Source organism: Manacus candei, unplaced genomic scaffold (genome assembly GCF_025592945.1).
Source record: "Manacus candei isolate 608988 ecotype Guabito, Panama unplaced genomic scaffold, ASM2559294v1 h1tg000027l, whole genome shotgun sequence".
In the NCBI taxonomy this organism is placed as follows: Eukaryota; Metazoa; Chordata; class Aves; order Passeriformes; family Pipridae; genus Manacus; species Manacus candei.
Window position 1 is genome coordinate 382,921 of NW_026138075.1, and position 18,141 is coordinate 401,061.

The window sequence follows — 18,141 nt, forward strand, 5'->3', positions numbered from 1 at the left end:
TGCCCTTTAGAAAGAGAACAAGTGATTCTGCCTCTTAAAGGTGGAAAAATTACCTTTGAAGCTGAGAAGAGGATGGAGAAGTAGGGCCCACAGCAAAGTTTCACTTAGATGTGCAGAGAGGTTGAGCCCCTGACAGTTCTTGAGACAATCTCGCTCTGCTGTTTTCCTCCTCCCTTTCTGACAACAGCAGTGGGGTATTTCATTCTAATTTAAACAGCTGCCCCTCAGTAAAGACCTTGGATGTTACAGGTTGCTACTTTAGCACATTTGGTCAATACTGACAACAAGAAGGGGCCTTAGAAACACATGACTTGCTACCCAGGGATTCCTTCTTTATAGGAGAACTCGTGCATTGCAGAAAATCAGGCCTTTGCAGAAGGGATGGAGACCAGGTTTTTGGCTGTCTAGTGGGGGATGCAAAAGTATTGTTCAGAAATGTTTTAATGAAAGTTCTTCACAGAAGGAAGCTTCTGTGGTCTGCAGTCTGAGATCTGAAGACTAAGGTCTCAGGGTGTGTGTTCGATTGAAATACTGCAACATAATCTTTTTTATCTTCAGCTTTTTTAATATAGTTTTCGCAGTGGTGAAATTCACTTTGTTGGCAGTCACAAGACTTAGTACTCAAAAACCATTTCTTCAATTCAGATCTGAGGTGACCCTTTTCCTTGCAGCACACATTGCCTTAGAAAGAGTCAGATATGTTCTTAAGGACTTCCTTTGTATCTTGCAAAGAAATGAGAGGGGAGGGCAAGGCAAAATGGGGAAAATGAAGTGAGAAGCAGTCATTTTTCCAAATGTTTCTTGAGCAGTTAATAGCGAGCATAATGATTTAGTTATCTCAGTGCTCTTGCGTTCCACAAACAAGACCTTTTTTTGATCTACATATTTAGATAATATTAAAATAATTCAGAGGACCCCATCAATTTCCATAAGAGTTTTGCTTGAGGAATGGAGAATGGGATTTATGGCATTTTTCACAGTAAATCATGGGTATCAGGAGTGATTCCAAGAATTAAGCAGAAACTATAACATCAAGATTACAACAGTTTGCTGAACTCTACACAGGGATAACTGGGCTAGTTTCACAATATCTAAAAAAAATAATTGGCAAAACCACCACTTTTTATTGCCTGGTTATGGACCTGAGCCACTGCATGTGCTTCAGCCATCTTAAGTTAACCAAAAGCTGTGTTTCCTACCCTGGGCTACTAAGTAAATAAACATGGAAATAGTGACATATGTTCTCCATCTGCACAGTCATGTGGTATATCTTCAGTGCTCAGAAATGTTACTTAATAGACATATAATCAGTGTTGTTGAAAAGTATATTTGATGATAAAAATAAGGGATGTGGAAAACAGGCCAAGTTTGGCACCTAATGCAGTAGTGACAGTTTATTAAGGGTCTGGCAGAAATGGCTTCACTTTCCTGTTTATAATAACTTTTACTTGCTGCATTCCCCATCTGTGATTAAGCAACGGGAGCTGCTCTGATCTGCAGAGAAAAGAGGCAGAAATAGGTATCTGGTTTGTTGGGGGTTTTTTATCTCCATGATCATATGAACCAGCAGCTGCAAGGAATGGGTGTTGGAGGCAACAGCAGAAAGGGAGCATTTCACATTAGACTAGTAAAAGGATTCAGGAACATACAGGGCTCTATTAATATTTTACCAGAGAGAAAATTCACAATTTTTGCCTGAATGAGAAGGGGAAAATCTGAGGATATGGAATCTCTCAACTACTCCAGGATTCCTCCCACAACTTCCTGCTCTCAGGAAAACCAGTTTGGTCATTCAGTTTGATCAGAGAGTAATTTTTAGTTACATTAAGTCCCAAGAATCACTGAACACAAAACTATTCAAGTTGCTGAATTGGTGAACACAGCAGAAATGAATCTTGAACCACCAGGCACGTTCTTCACTGCATAAACCTCCCAGTGCTGTGAAGTTTCGGGTGCATGCTTTGCCGACTTCTAAACCCCAGTCCCTTATTTTGTTTAAATTGAGGAATCCCAGGAGAAGGTGATGTGTAGAGTTAGCTGTAACATGAGCCTCTTACTCCCTGCTTCTGGAAGAAAGAGTGGGCTATACTGAGCAATTGCTGGCTGTGTTGTGATTTCAGCATGTCCCAAGAGTCACGGGCAGTGGAGTAGATTCTCACTTCTGTCCGGATTCCTCTGGGTGCAGTACATTAGGAGTTGTTCAAGAACCAGTATTTCCTAAATAGCAGGAAGCTACACAGAACTCTTGGAATAGTGTAGCATGGGCTATCATATCAGCAGTGATCAGGGTTTGCTGAGGAATGTGTGCCTGTGATCATGATAAACGCCATGCCCAGAGGAGCCTACTATATAGTAGTGCTGCTCTGAGCAAAGCATTTTCAGAATTTATTTTCCCTTTTAAGTAAGGGTCCAATTGTATGTGAGGTTTTAAACACAAAACCTTCATTTGCACATAAGTAAATTCATAAATAATCTCTATTTGCATAGCAAACTTTACACAGTTAACTGAATTAGTTTCCCAGAAAGACCTTTTTGTAGTTTTGAAATTTGTTTTGTACTTTTAGAAATACTGAGTAAGATGAGGACAGAAATCAGTATTCAAGCTCTAAAAATCAAAAATGCTGGCATGAGCTGATACCCTCAGCTGATAGGCATGTATATGTTTGCTTTGGGTATCCCCACCAAATATATCACCAAGGCTGGATTTTATGTCTGTGCAAACAGCAAACCTGTGAACTGTCTAAAATGCCACTAAGACTTAAACAAAAAGAGCTTCATTTCAATACATGAATGCCATTTCTGTGTATATATATATATTGCACAAGTTGTCAGGATCTGTCTTGTGAACATGTAGCTTGAATGAAACATGGGTAGGCTTCTTCTAAAGTTACGATACCATGCATGGAATCAGGATTTTCCTTTTCTATTCTTGAGTAAGCCACATGCTTTGAAACAAAACGAGATGGTACCTTCTGTAAATGCATATATAGTAGTCTTTGTTTCTATCATTGTAAAACATTTAAAATACATCTAACAGCTCTGTGTCCTTACAGTGCAAGTGTGGCTCAAGTATGAATCTGTTTAAGGCACTCACCATGCTTCCAATGGGTAATAGTTGGTCTGCTTTTTAAAAAAGAGTCTTAAAACTGGGCATAAATGGATTTTCTATAAATTCTCAGTACTGCTGTGACCGAAGAGGATATTTTACAGTCAGAATCATAGCTTTGCAGTAATCCTTTCTGAATGTGCTGGCCCCAGGCCTACCCGGGGATGCTCAGCACAGTTGTGGCTCACAGCCGGACCTCCCTGTGGAGAATGTCCATGTAGGCTTCCTAACTTTTACAAGCAGTGGTAGCTCTTGGGCTTACCATTCTTCAAGCAGGCAGATTGTTCTCCACATTGCGGATGCTTGTGGTACTGGGACAGGATGTTCACCCAAGGGACTGCATCTCCTTCCAGGCTACTTTACAATTCTTCTGCCCCATGGGAGAGGACCCAAGATCCTTATTTTTATCAGGAGTAAGCTTTTTCTTCTTTTCAGAGGAAAGAGTTTCAGTTTGTTATGACTGTTTAAAGTGCTTAGAGATCTAGAGGTAGTGTCCTTGCAAATTCTGCAAATTCTACTTGGTATTGGAATATTGCAGTTTGAATGTCTGTAAACTCAATTAAAGGGTTTGAATGAACCCCTCCCTATATATCATATATAGAAGTACCTAAACTTCTGAGTTGTTTCAGACTGCTGTCCCTGGTTGAGAGGAAATTTGTAAATCTAATAAAGAGATGGATTAAAACACATCTAATGGGAACAGAGACGACATCTAACTTGTAAAATTGTTAATCATGTTGCTGTGAGAAGGATGCTTAAGGAATACTGACAAAGAGCAGATGAGTGAGCAGGTTCAATGCTGTCTGAAATTAATGCAGAGCACATGCTGGGGATAACAGGAGATATTAAAGAGTTGGAGAACATGCTGAGACTTAGCAGAAATCTTTCCCTGATCCGTACACGTAAACACAAGCTACTCATTTTCCTTCACAGTCTTTGTACAAGTCACACATGTCAAATGTTTAGCTAAAGCCACTTCCTTGCGTATTTTTGTAATCATAGCATGCTCCTGCGTTGTTGTTTTGGGTTTTTTTTATAGCATCGTACATTTTGCAAATGTACATTTTGCAGAATGGTGAATTACAGTATCTGCCAAAGGTTTAGATTTCTTTCTCCTTAGCTTCCTAAAGGCATTTCATGTGCAGAATGTGGCAAACCTGACAAACCTACCATATAGAAGATCTTAAGTAAAACCACCTTCCCAGATAATGAAATGTGACAACAATAGCTGTAGTTTCTGGAGGTGGTGTCTAGGATAGAGACCCAAAAGTCTTTGAGAAGCAGGCCTTCATGTGTAGGTCCAGTAAGATATATTTCAGAGGCCTGTTTTTCTGCTAGCCTAAGCCAGGGGTGGCTCGTAAAATAGTTAGAACAACAGCCAAGAGATATCCCTGTGAAATACATGGAGATGGCAGAGGACTGGGGACTATCGTGCAGTCATGGCTTCTGTCAGTATGTGTCCCGTGTTATTCATCTTCCCTTGCAGAGGCCATACACAAAGGAACAATGAAGCAGCAGCAGGATGATTTTTGGAGACAGGAGGGAAGTTCGAGCAGTACTGCATGCTAGTACTAGAGGACATGCCAGACTCATCTTCTGCAGCAGCAGGTGTGAAAGTCTGTGGCTGCGTGGTGTGGAACAGGGATCTCCATTTTCCCCGTGATAGCTTGCCTTATTCTTGTAAAGCATATATTCATTGTGGCAAATGTAAAACATGACTAATGGCAGATACAGCTACCAGAGCACTTGTTTCACGCACATGAAGGTCAGGCTGACATATTTTCTAATTTTCAGGGTTTTTGGTTGTTTTTTGGGGAGGTTTTTTTGTGGGTTTGGGGGTTTTGTTTGGGTTTTTGGTGGGGGTTTTTTTGCTGTTGCCAAGCCATAAGATTCTTAGATGAAGTAAGGCAGTGGGGTACAGACCCCACAGCTTCAGACTACGATTCTCCCCCAAGGACATAAATGTGAGTTAGCTTGATGTTTTGGTTGTGGATCTTCTACATAACTTCCAATAAATGAATAAAAATACAAGGCAGTATATGTCAGGTCAAAGATTTACACAACCAAAAATCTCCTGTCTCTTTATGTCCAGTAACAAAAACTAAGGAAACAGGGAAATAATTGAATACAAACATCCAGTGCTCATCACTTAGAAATTCTGTAACCTATGAGTTGCATCATTTTTTGTGAACAACAGCAAACGAAGTAAGAACAGGTGTCCATGGAATACTCTGATTCTGGGATAGATCTGTTGAATATGTATGCATGTAATCAGTGTCATAAAAGTAATTACCATAGCATAAAACCAGTTTGATTAAATGGAAAACTAGGCTTTCTTTCCTCTTTCCTCAGAAGTTTGGAGGCTAAGTTATAAAGACTATTTGTGATTTGCATCAAGGTGTCATTTCATTTAGGCTTTGCACTTATGGGGAAAAATGAGAATTACAGACTACAGTCATCAGAGTAACTGTGTATGAATAGAGCTCAGGTCGCTGCAGGAGAGAGCAGAATATTGCCTCGCTGATTCCTGCTGTATCCCGCAAAAGATAAACTCTTAATCGGATCCTTCATTAGCATAAAGTGTGGAAAAAACGGCTCGTGTCAGGGATTACTTAGTAAATGTAGTTAGTGGGAGAAATTATGCATTGAAGAAAATACAAAATCCCTCAAATTAATCTTTGAAATACATGGAGTTTGACTCTCCTCTCTCTTAACACTGGGATAATTGAAGAATAATTCCATTTCAGTGACTTAGTGCGCTAGTGTAGTTGGAGAGGAAATTGAGTTTGCCTGCTCTCCCAGGATTTTAAAAGTCTTACATTTTTAAGGCAGCATTGTTTATCCTAAAATTTGTACTTGTACCTTCAGAGGAAGAATTGTATCCTGTATCACAGAGTAGAATCCTTTGACACATGATCTCCAACTATTTAAATCCAGACTGGAGTCTTTATTGCTATCATGGGGGTTCAATACTGGTTGACTTAGCTTTGCCACTGGCTTTGGTATTTGCAGTTTTAAAAAAGCCAGACTGGGTAATAATTGTTTGGTGAATCTCTGAAATATACCTTTGTTTGTGTTGTCACTTTTACCATGTTAAATTCTTCATGTGTGAAGATTAAAATGTCAGATGTTTCCTTATTGTAGGCAGGCAGGGCAGGATTCCTACTGAATTTATAAGTCTGTCTTTTAATTTTTTAGTGGACTTCCCTATCATTCCGTGTTCATTGTTCACCTTGAAGCAACATCTTGACATATAGTTATGCTGTCAATACAGTTAGTTGACTGAAATGTTTTTAAGTCTGCCCATGGGTCTTTGTTTTCTGCAAACCCATGTCATATTTCCTTTCTAGTGATTTCTTTTCTATGTGCAACTTATGCATAGGTAAGGAAGTGTGTTCCACTGGTGGCCTAAGGTGTCATGAAGCCCATTAATGTTCAAAACCAGAAGACACATGTTGGATTTTCTTAGAGTTTTTCAGTTAGTTGTATTCCTAGGAGAACATAACTGAGGAGGAAAATGCAGGAGGCATGCTGAAGTAAGCATGTGTTATTTCATTATCATTTCTGGTCAGAAGGTTATTGCACTGTCATTACCACAGATAATAGAATCTGCATGTGAAGTGTTGATTAGCTACCATTTTATGAAAGCAGATTGTTATTGGTGACAACTTCAATGTGCGCTGTCTTTGTATACTTGGAGAGTTTGGGCCTTGTGCTTGTTTGAGTTAGCACACTAATCCCTGCTTCCAGATATCCTGTAATGAGGAAGTAACCCTCTGGTGTAAGTCAGCATTCACTATTCTCAAGAGGAGAATTATATTGAACAAAAAGAATTTCCTTGCCCCTCCCTTTGCTTCTGGACAAAGAACAACATGGTTCAGATATAGAAAGTAGTTAAATCTTTTGTTGAGCAAATCATGTATGGAGATGAGCACATAAGTTTCCTTTCTGTTTAAAGCTAATACTGTTAAATTTTTTTCCCCATTTTTTAAATTCTTGCCTTTTTTGTCACTCTTGAGAGTGCCAGATTGGTGCTTATTTACACTGGGGTTCATTCACACACTGTTTTGAGGCTTCTTGTACCATGATGTTGTTGGAAAGGAGAATCAAACCTTGAAAAGAAAGTTTAAATTATTTTTACAGATTAGCACTGGAGAATATGGTGCCTCCCTACAGTCAGTTTTTGACTGTGTAGAGTTAGTGGGTGCATACTGGTGGACTAGAATGCAACAAAAATTTGACATTGCTTGATTCTTGGAGGAAAGCCCAGAGAGACACCTGTACGATCAGTCATGGACGGAGCCACATGTACTCCTCAAATGTCCTTGCCCCTCGATCTCTTGCTTAGCTTGGAATGCATCACTGTGTGTAGACTTGGGCCATGCTGTATTGCTCTCTGGAGCAGGAGAGGATGGGTCTGCAGTCTAGCTGGGTCGAGTATGGACAGTTCAGAGCAGATGGCCGAAGCTCTGCTCATCCACAACTGATTTTGGATTGTTTTAACATGATCTCTGGCCAGGCTAACCTTTGTGACTGTGATGGAAATTCACAGCATGCTTATGCTCCATTCTTAAACCATCTCTTTGGCATAACAGGATAGACTGTGTAGTCTCACACACTTGAAAATAGCTCTGTAACCTAGTGTTTGTTTTCTTGTGAAAATTCTGAATGTAACTCATATGGAGTTTTGTAGTTGAATATGTCTAGGGAATATGTGGGATCAATGAGCAGTTCAGGGACTCAGACTTGAAGGAAATTCTACATAAAAAGCTGAGATAGAATATAGCTCAACTTCCTGTAACGACAGTGATAAGCATTTGAAGCATTCAAAAAGAATCAAGACATTTGGGAAAACATGTTTTTCTCAGTATAGACATTAATAACCATGTTAACAGTGTTATTTACCTCCTGCTGCTTCAGTGGAAAGAGCAAATTGTAAGTGTGATTTCAGAATTAATAATTTTCTTCAAAGCCAAACTGATTCAAAGCCCTAAGCAAATTACTGGGTTTATTGTTAAAAATGCTCACATCAGAAAATGGGTGATTATTTTCATACCAGAGCTCTCGAAACAGAAGCAGAAAATTGCTGCTGCTTCTTTATCTAAGCTGAGGTTGCAAGAAAGAGAGAAGTTAGGTTGGGGATTTGTTGGTTTGTGGTGTGGGTTTTTTTGGAATGAAACACAGTTTAGATGTCATTTTATATGCCACACAAGGAACAGAAGAGACTAATTTACTTCAACTGGCATATGGAGGGCAGCTTTGTCATACAGCAGGTCCCCTGTGATGCTTAATTTTCACTCTTTCCTGTATCCTTTTGGATGCACTTCATCACTTTGTGCTGCATACAGTTTTAAAAAGGATGCACAGAGACTTCCATGAAGTGCCATATGGAAGTGTTTCAGAGATTTCAGAGTAATACCTCTGATACTTTGCCATTTTGGAGGTGATCATCTGAAGCATGAAAGAATATTTCAGAGAGATGTAATGTCCAAGGTGGGAGTTTCTACGCAGAAGAGATGAAAGAAGCAGTAACAGACCGAGAGGAATGTCTTGCGTGGGAAGAGCAGGTGAATTATAGGAATGGGATTTTTTTTCCAAATGCTTTTCTGAAAGTCCCAAAACAAAATGACAAATTCCCAGATAAATTTGATTGGATTTTTCTTCCCTACTTCCTTCCTTATATACTTTGTTTTGTATTTATATCCTTTACTGCATAGGCATTTTCATTGTCTTCTTAAAACTGTGTTTAAAATACAAATTTGTGAATTCAATTTACAGCACACAAAATTGCCTCTTAACAATAAGCCACTCAGTTGCTTTTTTCAAAATAAATCTGCAAAGTTTTCTGAAAAGTGAACAAAAGTATTTTCTTTGGAAAAGAATCGTAATTCTTCTGGAAAGAGTGCCAGCTCTTAATATGGGCAGATTTTTTTGAGGTATATTCCATAAAATTTGGCTTATAAAAATAAATTCTCTCATGACAGAGTCAGAGTATCTTAGCACCTAACTTGCAAAACAGACAGAGCTGGTCTAATAACTACCAAGAAGAGACTGATGCTGACAGAATCTCCAAAATGCAGAAAATATAGCTCAATAGGAGAGAGTAGGTCCAGAAGCAGGGCACACCTAATTATGTAAGGAGGAAGGCACTTGAGGGTGTTTGTGGTTGTAACATTCTTTATACCATTCAGAGCTACATTAAATGATACAAACTGATTGTAGTGAGGGGAGAATATGACAGCCTGACTTGCAGTCTGCAAGAGAAAGTGTGGCCATTTTGTTGACAGTGAAATTAATGGAGAGCTTTTTTGGCTGTGTTTCAGTGTTAATATTATGTAACTTTCTCAGAATATTTTCTGAACTTTTCATTAGGAATTAGGTTTTTTAGCACAAGTGTCCTTGAGTTCTGTTTCAAGTGGTAATCTGATCAATCAAAACTTTGCTTTAGCAGTACCTGTTGATTAGTCACTCCCGTATTTCACATATCATCCTTGTGAAATGGATTAAAATAATTGTGGTTATTTCCTGAAGAGTAGAATTCAAGGCAGAGAGCAAAAAGATCCTATTTCACCAAATCTCTGCCTTTGAAGACATCTCCTGAATTTTTTTAAGGCTTGTGTGTGTAGGTGCACAAAATTAAAAATATGAAATGCAACATAAATGAGTGCAAAAGCTTCAGGGAGCAGTTGCTTTGATTAATTGCTTCGTTGTTTGTGCCTCATGCATTTTAGCACATATAGTATATAGATCATATATAATCATAATGTGTAAATCAAAGGCAGGGAAGTTTTGCTGGCTTATGTTAGCTCGTTACTACCAATCTGTATGCATTACACTTCTGTGTAGTCTTGAATGGCAAGGATTTAGTCTGAACTAATTTCTTACACTTCTAAATCAAGAATGTCTTCATGAGGTCTGCACAGGTTTTGTCAGTGAAAATCTGGTGTGTCTTCTGAGACTTGAGTTTCTTTTCAAGGTGATTAGTCATGGACTTAATATCAGTCCCCAGAGAGTCACTGTAGAGAAGTCCACCAAGTCTGGTAGGCATTAGATCACACCTTTTAAGAACTCTGCACTACTTTAAGTGGAAAATGCTTCTATCCTGAGTGACACTGGATATATTAGGAAGGAAAAAAGTAATGTAAAACCATAAAGCAACACACCTGAAAAAATATGAACACACCTGAAAAAATATGCTAGGTGAAAGGTTAATATCCTGAACTCCTTTATACCATGTTTTGTTTTGCTCAAAGCTTGTCCACCAGGAACATACAAGCCTGAAGGTTCACCAGGTGGAATTGGCACTTGCATCTCATGTCCCGATGAGAATCATACTTCTCCACCAGGAAGTACCTCCATTGAGGATTGTACATGCCAGGAGGGATATCGTGCTGTAGGACAAACCTGTGAAGGTAAGTGTTGCCATTCAGGAACAGAATAGTCCTGGAATGCACAGGTGCAATGCTGGGACAATTTCATTATGTGGTTTTGCACTGTGAAGGACATGTCAAATTGCAAATTCCCTGTGTCATTCCAAAACAGCAACAATACCAAGCCACAGTTTGAGTTAGAAATTTTAAAAGATTCTTTTCCTTCAGTAGCCTGTTGCATTCCGGCTGGTATCATAACACTGTTGTGGTTGTTTAATTGTTTAGTTGTTCACTGCCCTGAACTGAAGCCCCCGGAAAATGGTTACTTTGTCCAGAATGTCTGCAACAATTACTTCAATGCTGCGTGTGGGATCCGATGCAAAGCAGGATTTGATCTCGTGGGAAGCAGCATCCGACTTTGTCAGCCAAATGGCCAGTGGTCTGGATCAGAAGCTACTTGTAGAGGTATGGATGTCATGTGTTTGAAAGGTATTTTTCTGTTGGTTTAGTTTGTTCTTAACAGTGGTTTTCTTTACTCACTAGTTGGGCGCGCAGATCTGATCCTGTTACCACTTGGGTGAAAGAAAGTTCCATATGTAAAATCCCACTCCAATCACTCCATTTCCCCTCCTTCCTAAAATGGAAGAAGGACATCTACAATAGAAAATGCGGAGCAGGATTTACTAGGCAGACAATCTTTTGCAAGTGAATCTACATTCTCCTTCCTTACACCCCTCTTCACCTCTCTCCACTTAATTTCTACGAATTTTGTATCTACATTATGTAAACCCAGTGAACCTAGTAAGTGTTTAAATATGTAACCATATTTAGACCTTGCCACGTGGCTGTTTTAGAACATCCACCAGACTCTTGGCATAGAATAGCATTGGGAGACATTAGGCATAGAAGAATTCCATTTTGTTTTCTTACAGTTTCTTTTCTTACAAACAATAGGAAATCTGCAACCTTGAGCATAGTTTTCCAAAGAATTTTGAGTGGAGTTTCACTAGGGAACAATTGACAGTATCTTAGAAGTTTTATACTGAAGTATACCTTCAGTATAAAACAATGTCAGCTATAAAAGAAATAAACAGAAGGTGTGAAAGGGAGAAGACATGGGAAAGAACATCCTGAGAAACATTATTTCTAAATTTTCTGATAGGAACAGAGTTTTGTTTTGTCTGGCGTGCATTAATTAAACTGCAACTTGATGAGAGACGTAATGGAAAAACCAAGCCAACAGCATGTGACGGTGCATCAGTACAACAGTATGAGACCGAATAGCACACTTGGAAACCATATCATTAATTTTCACGCGAAAGTGAGAAAACCGCTCGCCGACCATAAGGGGTACATGTCAACCATATATGGGAGCCCCCTGGCGGAGCACTCTGAAGGGCTTATTGAGATCTACTCAAAAAAAAAAACCCAAAAGTTTAGAAGAGGGAAAATGCCGCGATCACGAGGTCCAAATTGGCCGAGCATCCCCAACCATTAGTAACGGAGCGCAAGTTTAGGAAAATTAAGCAAGTTATGGCCCTGACCGAGGAACCAGAGGCGACAAAGAGCAAGTTATGAGAGTGGGTTATTGGTGGAGAGGGAAAGAATACACCTGAAGCTGGACATGATGGACATTACTAACGCCGGGTTGCTGGTTTCTCGTGAGGAGTACGACTAATAAATAACCCAGCACTTCTTGGTTGGTACATAGAGCAAGGTTAAGTGGTGAGTGGTCCATGGGCCATGGATTCTAGGTCCTGTGGCGTTCCTCGTATTGATGGGAATTTTATGCGAAAATTGGCAGTTTTAGGTTTTAGTTCGGTTAGCGGTGTTATTCCTAGAACATGACATGTTATGTCCTTGTGTGGGAATGTGCCTAGGTCTGTTGATGACAAGTTTTGGGTTGTATGGGAGATAGTATGAAATATTTGGATGGATTTGCAATAATATTATGTCAGATTTTCCTACATGCATGTTATGTCTAATGTGGTGGAGGATGCTATGCAAAGTAATACATACCGTAGGGTCACTTGTGTCTGCCTGAGGTTGGGTTCTTGATGATTTAGAACAGAAGCTACAATCCCATATATGTATATTTGTCTGGTATGTTTTCCAAGGAGACCCTGAAAAAAACAGATAGCAGCCCTTATGTCCTCAACAGCTACAGGATGTAGTTCAGCATTTTTAACTTGACTTGAATACACTTGACATTAGCATGCTGCACAGGAAGCTAGTAAATACAAAGTCATCAGCACATTCTGTAACTCTTGCCCTGGCCTTGTGTTTGGGGAAAAAGGCAGGGTAGATCCTTGGAGGCATTAGCACTTCATGCCAGTACAGCAAACACAGCAGCCCTTAAAGATACAGCAAGTCATGGTTCTAAAAGGGGAGATCATATCTAGAGAACAGTTTCTCAGGACATTCTTCCTGTAGTAGTTCACTTCTACTTCGATTTTAGAACTCTTCTTCAGATAATCCTAGAAAACTTAGTTTTCCCTTTTAGCTTCCAGTGGCAGAAGGCAGGTAGGAGAAGCTTTCAATAGAAAATAAATTGTTGTCCAGTACCATGAGGATGTCTTGAGAAGGACTTAGAGCTGTGGACTTTCTAGCAGTCCAAACATAAACTGAAGATGCATACTACTTCAGGTAGACTGGGATACTGGGAAAGAGCACCCACCTGTCAAAGTTTCTGTCAGACAATATGTGTGTAACAAAAAATCTGGGGAAAGCTGCAGTCAGCCACAAAGAAAGGATCCTTCATCTTATTTTCTACAGAGAAGTGGAAGATTCTAATACTTGAAAATCTTGATGGAGCATTTCACGAAATTCACCTATTTGGTGTTGGTGATCTTCCTTTAATAAGGAATTTGGAAGATGGGGGAAGAGGAAAGACTGCATTGAGATCCTGTCTTGATATTGAGTTAATATCCTTTGAAGCACTGAAAGGATATATTTTTGCTTTTTGTATGTCGTTGTCCATCATACTGAAGACTTCCAATTGAAAAAAAAAATTAAGAAATCCCACTGTTACATGTGCTGGATCTGCTAGTCTTGATTCACTCAGACTATGAAAGGGACCAAGATCAAAGGCACAGTTTATAGCTGTCTTGTTAATCCCAGGAGTATTTTATCACATAAATTAGGAAGGGAGAGTGAAGGAAAATCCCTTTACGGTGCTTTGGATTTTGACATTAAATACTCCTCAGTTCTTCTGCTAGCTAAAATCTGCTGGGCTATTGGAAACTGATTAATGCAGTCATGTCATTATGGGTGACCCATGAAAAAAACTACAAAGCGTGTATTTAATCCAGAAAAATGTATCAGGAGAAAACCCAAAGCAAACAAAATATACTGTTATTGTTTTTGTTGTTTCCACTGCCTTTATGAGAATATTCCTTGGTCGTGGAAAATGTCTTGTTGATAAGAGGATGGGTTGGTGTTTAGTGCCTGGAAGCATTACCAAGGTGGGCTCAGTTACAGGTTTCTGCCAGAGCCGTGCTGAGGCACTGAGTAAGCATGAACATTGAAACGACTGAGGAGGCAAGAGCACTACAGCTCTTCCAGAAGAAATGGCTAGACTTCCCAGGTGGTGGAAGGCAATGCCTTCTCTGTAGGTACATTAACATTGCCAAGAGCCTCCTCAGTGCTCTTAATTCATTCAGGCTTCCTCAGTAGTAGAGTTTGGTAGCATTTGCTTCTTTTTGCTGCAGATTGGGTATTAAAGACTTCTGTAGGAACTTTAAAAGAGAAAGCATGCTTTCTTGTGTGTAAAGCATGTAAAAATGTTTTTCTTGCACCCTCTACCAAAGTTAAGATACAGCATGTTATGAAGCTTCTCTGAAGCTCAGAGTGCCTCTCACAAGATGGACATTTTAAGACCTTTTTTTAACTCTTAAACACACTCCCTAGAGGATGCCCAGGTATGTGCAAGCACAAAAGTAGTAGTACTTTAAGAGAGTTAACATGAGTAAACACGAGACCATGGTAATGTAAAGATATACTGGGTGCATCTGAATGGCTTTTTTCCCTTCTTTCTTATCCTATATCCTATAGGTTTTGCTATGGACTTTTTTTACACTCAGGTGCCACCACAGCTGTTTTCAGAAGAAACATTATTTAGTGTGTATTGTTTGTAGCTTTCAAAGGCTACTAAAACTACGATGTAGTTACTGACATTTATACAGCTGGCTCTCATTTGAAGGAGCACTCAGGCTACATGCCCATTTATTATTTTTGAGGGTGTGCAGTCGTGTCCACTTGTAGGCATTGTTCTGTTTCATCAGTGTGCAGAGTAAATAATTACTGGGTAGAGGAGAGGTTGCCAAGGTGGCTTACCTTTGGGTGCATAGAGATAATGTTTTGCCTCCTGCCTGATAGCAGCAAGAATGGGTTAATTGGTAAAATCAGCTTCCCAAATCACAGCAGGGAAGTTATCCAGCTCTCTGAAACCACCCATCACTTGAGCTTGCCCTCCTGCCAGCAAGGTCAGTAGAAGCTGTGGAAAACAATCAAGTGAGAACAGAGTTCCTCTTGTGAGGAAGAGATGAGAGGCTGAGGGAGCTGGACCTGTTTAACCTGGAGAAGACTGAGAGGGCATCTTGTTAAAGTGTATAAGTGTCTGAAGAGGATGGAGTCAGGTTCTTCTCGGTGGTGCCAAGCAATAGGACAAGAGGCAATGGGAAGAAACTGATGCTCAGAAAGTTCCACCTGAGTATGAGGAAGAATATGTTTACTGTGAGTATGACCTGAGCACTGTAACAGGCTGCCCAGAGAGATTGTGCAGTCTCCCTCACTGGAGATCTTCAAAAGCTGTCTGGAAAAAATCCTGTACGACGTGTTCTAGGATGACCCTGGTAGAGCAGGGAGATCAGACTAGATGTGCTCCAGTGGTCCCTCCCAGCCTCAACCATTCTGGGATTCTGTGAGTTTAGGGAACTGCAGTCTTCTTGGCTATATTTTGAGCAGTCACACAGTTTACCCTTGTATGTTTTTCTCCCTTCAATAATTTCTGAACATACTGAGCAGTATCTACCAACTTCAGCTGAAAGCAGAGTTTTCAACTAGAGTTTCCTACTCATTTTGGAAAATCAGTAGCTGACTATTGATGTATCATCATCACATAGTCAGGCCCAACAGCTTAGTTGTCTGAGGGACCCAAGGGCCAGGCAGGGTGTGTAGCTCAGAGTCTTGTCCAGCAGGGAGCAAGGGGACAAATGCTGGAATATGAGATCCTAGATGAAAAGAAGGAGGCGGTGCAAAGGAAGGAGGTTTAGATTATGACACTGAAACAAAGAACGTAAGTCTAGGTCATACCTGTACTACTTTTTTCTTACTACAGTCATTCAGCTGTTTTGTCATCAATCTTAACTACAGTGTAGCTTTGTGCTAAATGGCAGCATCAGAATTCAGTAGTAAACGCATAAGACAACCTGAGGATCACATTCCTTTTCTGCACATACATACTGCACAGGACTCCATTCTTCTTGGCATCACACTACTTTCAGTGTTTGCAAGACATTACAGGAGAAAAGCTTCTGTGCTGAGCAGCAGACAGGACTGTCCCTGTGCTCAACACCTGGAAGGGTCTCTTCCGTCTCAGCAACAGCCTGATTTGTTCCTTTTCATCTCTTATGGACCTGGTGTATATAAATGGTTTGTATTCCTTCTTCCTCTTTCTGTGTCCTCCAGCATGATGAATGTCTTCTCCTCTGATTTGCAGAGACTTACATGTGTCTGTGTCTATAAAAACACTCCTGGAGTGCCTGAGAATGTTCCTGGGCACTGGGACACTGTCATCCGACCTGTTAATAGGCTCTTAGTTTCTTCCCTGGTGTGCAGTCAGCCCATACCAGCCTGCCAGATGGAAATCCCCCAAAGAACTCTCAGACATTGTTGGAGACTAGAAACTTCCAAAGACACAGACTTTTCCACAGGATTCCATTTGATTGCAGCTGTCCCATTTTGAAGGCTCATAGACATTACTAGCACAGGTCACACACTGTGTTCCAGGTGCACACTTGGTTTGTTAGACTGGACTTATGTCAGAACTCTGATGAGCTTGGAGATGTGTGCCAAATCTCATATATTCTACGTAAGACTGTTCCAGGAAGAGGAAGGCATCAAACCTTTGAAAAAAATCCACTCTGTTCTAGCTCTATTCCCTAAATTTTTACAAACTACTGTAACTAGTGTACAAGCCAGTACTTTCCCACCCATAAAAACCTGGGCAAACTAGTGTAACTCCAGTAATTCTCAGTGCTGCAGAGTGAACTGGTGGGTTTTTTCTCTTTGCAGTTCGAACATGTCCCAGACTTCGGTCTCCTGAAAACGGACACATCAATTGTTCAACAGCTGATATCTCTTACAAGACAGTATGTTTTGTGACCTGCAATGAAGGCTATGAAATTGAAGGAAACAGCAAACTCACCTGCCAGGGAACCTCACAGTGGGATTCAAAGGAGCCAAAGTGTGTGGGTAGGTATCTGATCTGACTCTGTTCATGTCGGAGTGCAGCCTTTTCTGATGTGCTGTCATGGGTGAGAAATTCTCCATTTTTTGATAACTGGTGAAGCTGAGATAGGAAGGAGAATTTGTTTATGGATGTTTTATGCAGGTCTTTGAAGTTGGGGAAGGACAAAGGAATTTGTAAATGGAGAAAGTGGACAGATTATCATTTAAATCCAACATGGACTGGTGATAACTGAAAGGTTGTTGTTGTTGTATTTGGTTAGTGTAAAGGCACTATCACACATGGTGTTGCAGGAAACACATGAATTGTAGGTTTATACTGTGGATTAAATGTGAACAAACGGGGGTTTGAGTTACCACCTTAAAGCTGAAGTTGATCTCCAAGCAAGGACTGATTTGTGTTAGCTAGACACTGTGAATGCAGAGTAAAGGTGAGGCGGTTGTCACTTCTGCTGAACTCCCAGCAGGAAGTAAGAGTTTAGACAAGTTAGGAACTAAGCACCTATAAGTCAGGATTCAGAGGTCACACCAGTTGTGCAGGGGTAGGTAAGCACATATTGCTGTTCCAGAAATAAAGGACTGTAGGCAGAAGTACACATTTAGACTAGGGACAGGTATTAAATTAACTTAGAAAAGTAAGATGATGAAATACAGTTGAAACACCTTCAAGGGTAGACAAAAAAAAAAAAAAGGCACAGGCTCGAAGTGCAGTAATTCAGAAGGTGATCTGGTACTGACTAGTCAGGGTGTAGTAGGTGTAGTATATGTCACCTGGGTCCAGTAAATGTGATGCTGGGAGGATGACTTCGCTTGAATTGTGCCTAATTTTTTACTTTTTTTTCAGTTTCAAAAATGTGGACTTTGCACTAGGCAAGAATAAATTTCTAACTGTAGGCACATTCTTTAAAATGATGAAAATAATCCACAAGAATTAATTTATCAAGACAGTTTTTTAAGAGATCCTAATCTTTCTTCTGTTAAAGTCAGTGGAAAAACTTCAATTAACTTCAAAAGGAAGGGACCCTGAAATCCTGTTGGAATATTATAATTGGAAGATTAACTGTATTCATCAGTTGAATTCATCCTTCCTAGCTTAGCATTTTGATTAATAAAATCCATCTCTACTTTGTATCAGGAGATTTGTTCACACCACGCAATATCGCCTCCATTCCTGGATTACACATGGAAATATCTTTT

General features: G+C 40.0%; 1 protein-coding gene across 1 annotated transcript in view; it reads left to right on the plus strand.

The window, feature by feature from the left end:
* The window catches only part of SVEP1 (sushi, von Willebrand factor type A, EGF and pentraxin domain containing 1), a 122,892-nt gene that overhangs the window by 30,927 nt on the left and 73,824 nt on the right, over positions 1-18,141 (plus strand). Inside the window, exons 4-6 of the mRNA XM_051789247.1 lie at positions 10,360-10,518; positions 10,762-10,941; positions 16,771-16,950. Of these exons, the coding sequence (XP_051645207.1) occupies positions 10,360-10,518; positions 10,762-10,941; positions 16,771-16,950 (519 nt within the window). The remainder of the gene's footprint in view (positions 1-10,359; positions 10,519-10,761; positions 10,942-16,770; positions 16,951-18,141) is intronic.